The sequence below is a fragment of the Triticum aestivum genome, chromosome 6B (assembly GCF_018294505.1).
Source record: "Triticum aestivum cultivar Chinese Spring chromosome 6B, IWGSC CS RefSeq v2.1, whole genome shotgun sequence".
In the NCBI taxonomy this organism is placed as follows: Eukaryota; Viridiplantae; Streptophyta; class Magnoliopsida; order Poales; family Poaceae; genus Triticum; species Triticum aestivum.
Window position 1 is genome coordinate 197904889 of NC_057810.1, and position 4312 is coordinate 197909200.

Sequence of the window (4312 nt, forward strand, 5' to 3'; positions counted from 1 at the left end):
CGAACTGTTTTTTATAGCAACTTTAGTTGAGGTGACGTGGCAACTTTAGTTGTTAAAACATGTCAACTTTGACCAGTTAGTTTTCTATTAGAAAATTATCAACTTAAGTTATCATAAAAAACGTTCAAGTTGTCACGGTTAAAATCCGAACATTTATCATTTCCGTTATTTTAGGGTCAAATAAGGGTTGGCAATTCGCACGACATCTTCGGAACCACTTGACCACGACGCGACGAGCTTCCTACGCGCGCCTTTCACTTTCCCCACACCCGACGAGGCGCAGAGCAATGGACTCGGGGGGCGGCGAGCAGCTGAGCCTGGCCGCGGTGCGCGACCAGCTGATCCGCGAGGAGGACTCCATCGTCTTCGCGCTCATCGAGCGGGCCAAACGCCCGCGCAACACACCGGCCTACTCGGCCGCCGCCGGCGGCGGCTCCCTCGCCGAGTTCTTCGTCCGGGAAGCCCAGGTCCTGCACGCCAAGGCAAGCCTAGTTCCTTCTTGACTTCCCACCGAGGGTCCGGAGATTGACACAGTTGTTGGGACGACGGTGGCCGGAAGTCGCGCGGATCAGTTTAGATTTGGCTATCCTGTTACTGTTGCAGGTTCAGGTTTTGACCATATTGTAGTGCAGCCATGATGAGCTTGCGTGGGCATGTGGAGTTCTGGCATTTCCAGTGGAAACTCTTCATAGCTAATTTGGTCTTACGACACGTTCACCTATATAGGCAGCACACTAGCACTTCAATACACAGCCACACATGGGTAATATATGATGGAATTAGCGGCCTTTTCTTTCATTCGTCCCTTGTCAGTCATCTTTGTCATCATCAGATGGCAGTGTACTCTTTGAAACAGTCACACAGATCGTAGTCGCCAGACTTGGCTTGGTCCTTTGGGTGTGCACATCGTATTCGTGGCACCTGCCCCCTTGGGTTTGGTTTCATCTACTTGTGTCATATTCCGCTCTTGCTTATGCAGGGTTAGCTAATTGTCAAGATTACCTCCTGTTCCATAGGGCAAATAAAGAACCTGAAATCTGACCAGTTCGAATGAGCAGGTAGTCAATTTGATTGATAAATGCTTTGTTGATGCCTTATTAGTCAGGGAAATAATTACTAGTTGAAAAATGAAGATGGGGAAATATTTTAGGACTTCATAGCTTATGTTCGTATCCTATCCATGACATCCTATGAAACATTCAAACTTCAACTGAACATATAGTTGACTTATTGTGTGATATACTTCTAATTGTCATTGTTGAGCATATGTATGCGTGATCTAATTACATCTGTAAGATATCATAGGCTGGACACTATCAAAAGCCAGAAGATGTTCCATTCTTCTCTCAAGATCTTCCACCACCTGTCTTTCCTACCAAAGGTCACCCAAAGGTGAATACTGGATTTTGATATTATAATATCAGCACTTCAAAAAAATATAATATCAGGAACTGACGAGTGATGACTAACTATCGCTGGGATTCTGAGTTATTATTTGTTTTCTTCGTAGGTTTTGCACCCTTTTGCTTCATCGGTCTGTGTGAATGATGCAATATGGAAGATGTATTTCAATGAATTGCTACCATTATTCACTGCGGATGGCGATGATGGCAACTATGCAGAAACAGTTGCATTAGATTTTGCATGTCTGCAGGTATATGTTGTACACAAACATTTCTTTTAAATGTTACATATAACTGCTACTATCGGAATTTCTGTTTTTAGTTTATAGATATATTTGCAAAAAAAGCATTTTAGTTTACTGATAATTACTATGAGATCAGTGAAATGCGTTGATTATTTGCTTGTAGGCTCTCTCAAGAAGAATTCATTGTGGAAAATATGTTGCTGAGGTGAAATTCAGAGACGCACCTCAAGATTATAGCCCACCAATACGTGCTAAGGTTAATTTAGTTGGCATATTATACTTTACTTCGTCAAATTATCGTTCACATCGTATATCATGGTTAATTTAGTTAACATCTTTGCTTCCCCAAATTATCTTCCACCTCTTATATAGACTTACTAGATTTTTATTGCATTTTTCATAAAATTTGTTGGCTTATTTATATATTCATGCACCTTGACATTTCAAGTTTGAACAATAACCGCCAAGTGTGTTGTGTATGATGCACCGTTGCATACAAGCCTTTATTCCTATTTTATTGAAGTGCTTTCCATGTTAAGCTCCATGCATTAGCATTTGTGATAGCCTGATAGGAACTGCCAGTCTGAATCAAGCCTTTAAGTTCCTTTGTCTTGCTGTTCAATGCAGGACACCAATGCTCTTATGAACTTACTAACATTCACGGCAGTTGAAGAAAAGGTCAAGAAGAGAGTAGAGAAGAAGGCAAGGATATTTGGACAGATTGTCACTCTGGAGGACAGTGCAGGCAAGCAAGATGGTGATGCCTGTGACAGTCACTGTAAAGTTGATCCAAAAGTGCTTTCTAAGCTATATGATATGTGGGTAATGCCTTTAACGAAGGATGTTGAAGTCGAATATCTTCTTCGGCGTCTTGACTGATTCACCCAATAATTTCAAATATAAATATGTTGCATGCTTTTGAGCTTGCCATATGTATGAAACAAATTCGAGAGGCTTTATTGAATGTGGCATCGAGAAATCCGTAAAATTTGTTCAGATGCATATGAAACAACTATGAGAAGTGATATAACTGCAATGTTAAGGACCCCTGATTGGTGATTCCACAATCATTCCGAATCCGTGTGAAATTCGACCATCTGGGATCATACCTCGGGCATAACTAGCACCTGACCGGGGCGATGGTTTTCGCACGGACTTGGAACGGACCAAAACCAACTCTGTAGCAATCTATCACCTCAGTAACCTCCTTTGATGGTTCTGAACGTGTTCTGTGTTCGTGCGAAGTCTGGATGATTGATCTTTGACTTCTCGAGAGCCTGTTGAATTCCCAGCAAAGCATTGGGTGCAAAATGTCTCTCTTGATAATGTCGTTTCTCTTTTCTTTTTTGAATGATCACTACCAAAGTTCCGTCATCAAATTATTTTCCATTCAATTGGCCGTGCTTTGGTAAGAAAATGAACCACAGAGCTAGTATAAACCGTGCCTTGCAAAATCTGGTTAGTTAATCAAATGCTTCAAACCAAATACGGTGTTCTGGTTTTGTGCTACTTAGTGTCATTTCTGGACGTTGTTATAAGGATGTAATAATACCATTGTCACAATAACTGAGTTTTGTATAGTCTGGAAGTGATAACCATCATGGGTGCAAGTCATGCCTTTTTCATCTTCCTCGTAGGAGCCTTCAGTCTTTTGATTAGAGCACAGGTCGCGAGAGAGCAGAGCGTACTGCCCTGCCATAGCCGCGAGGGTCTTAATAGTCGGTCGCGATTGTTGTCATAGTCAACAAAGGTTGGAACTTCCAGGAAATTTCGGTTTAAGTTATTTGTTTTGGACAGGACATTTAGTTCATGTTGCCCCCAAACCCTCAGGTTAACTTGTTGCACAAATTTCAGTGGCATATGTACATGCCAAGTTGCATTGCAGTTACTGCACAAACAACTTTTGTACACAAACCCATTCTGATCCTACACTCTCTTGCCCAAGGAAATTCTAACACAAAACCTACAGAAAATCCAGGTCACTGTGGTAAGGCTAATGCTTTTCATTGTAAGTTCTATGAAACGATCACCTTAACGGTCGCCCCCTGACAGTGCAACATCATTGGTGATCTCTTTGCTGTCATATCATGCTTCGGCTTTAGCATTTCAGTTTCACTGGCGCAAACAGTTGCAGACGCATTGCACTCATCAAAACGGAAGCACCCAACAAGGTGGTCATTTGCAAGTCCAGCTGCCTGCATGAATGACCGTAGGGCCCACAACCCGGAACCCTCGCCGGACCAAGCCTTTTGCTAATCTTGTCTGCCTCGGCACTCTTGATGGTAACTTGGTTTCCATATCGAAATTTGCTTACTACTGGCTTCCAACAATACTGATCAAAGAACCAAATTCGTTCACAATCTGCAGCAGTCCACAACATAACGTGTAAGTTGAGGTAAATTAACATATGAACATAATTACCAACAAGAAAAATCATGCGAAATCTACAACATTATCCACAATTGCTCTGGGTTTTTGATCTGAGAAGAGAGAGCTGGCAATGTTACCACTCGGAGATGCTCATAGAAGTAAGGTGTGTGTACGTGTGTTTATAGGGATGTGTGTATGTGCAACAACGCGAGTATGAGAGAGTCTATGTTTATATACCGTGTTTGAAAAAGTAGGAGAGTCACGGGTCGTCACAGTGGGGCCAGACATGTATGT

General features: G+C 42.1%; 1 protein-coding gene across 1 annotated transcript; it reads left to right on the plus strand.

The window, feature by feature from the left end:
* The first annotated feature begins 210 nt into the window (after nt 1-210).
* LOC123136546 (chorismate mutase 2, cytosolic) lies at nt 211-2629 on the plus strand. The gene is made up of 5 exons (XM_044555949.1): nt 211-482; nt 1306-1392; nt 1511-1654; nt 1812-1904; nt 2276-2629. Exons 1-5 carry the CDS (start codon nt 288-290, stop codon nt 2525-2527), a joined length of 771 nt encoding a protein of 256 aa, XP_044411884.1. The 5' UTR covers nt 211-287; the 3' UTR covers nt 2528-2629.
* Nucleotides 2630-4312: the final 1683 nt, after the last annotated feature.

Excerpts from the sequence above, each read along its gene's own strand:
- LOC123136546 (XM_044555949.1), top strand. The coding sequence starts at position 288 with ATGGACTCGGGGGGCGGCGAGCAGCTGAGCCTGGCCGCGGTGCGCGAC. Across the intron at positions 1,393-1,510 it reads CTACCAAAGGTCACCCAAAG|GTTTTGCACCCTTTTGCTTC; the intron begins GTGAATACTGGA and ends TTTTCTTCGTAG. Across the intron at positions 1,655-1,811 it reads TAGATTTTGCATGTCTGCAG|GCTCTCTCAAGAAGAATTCA; the intron begins GTATATGTTGTA and ends ATTTGCTTGTAG.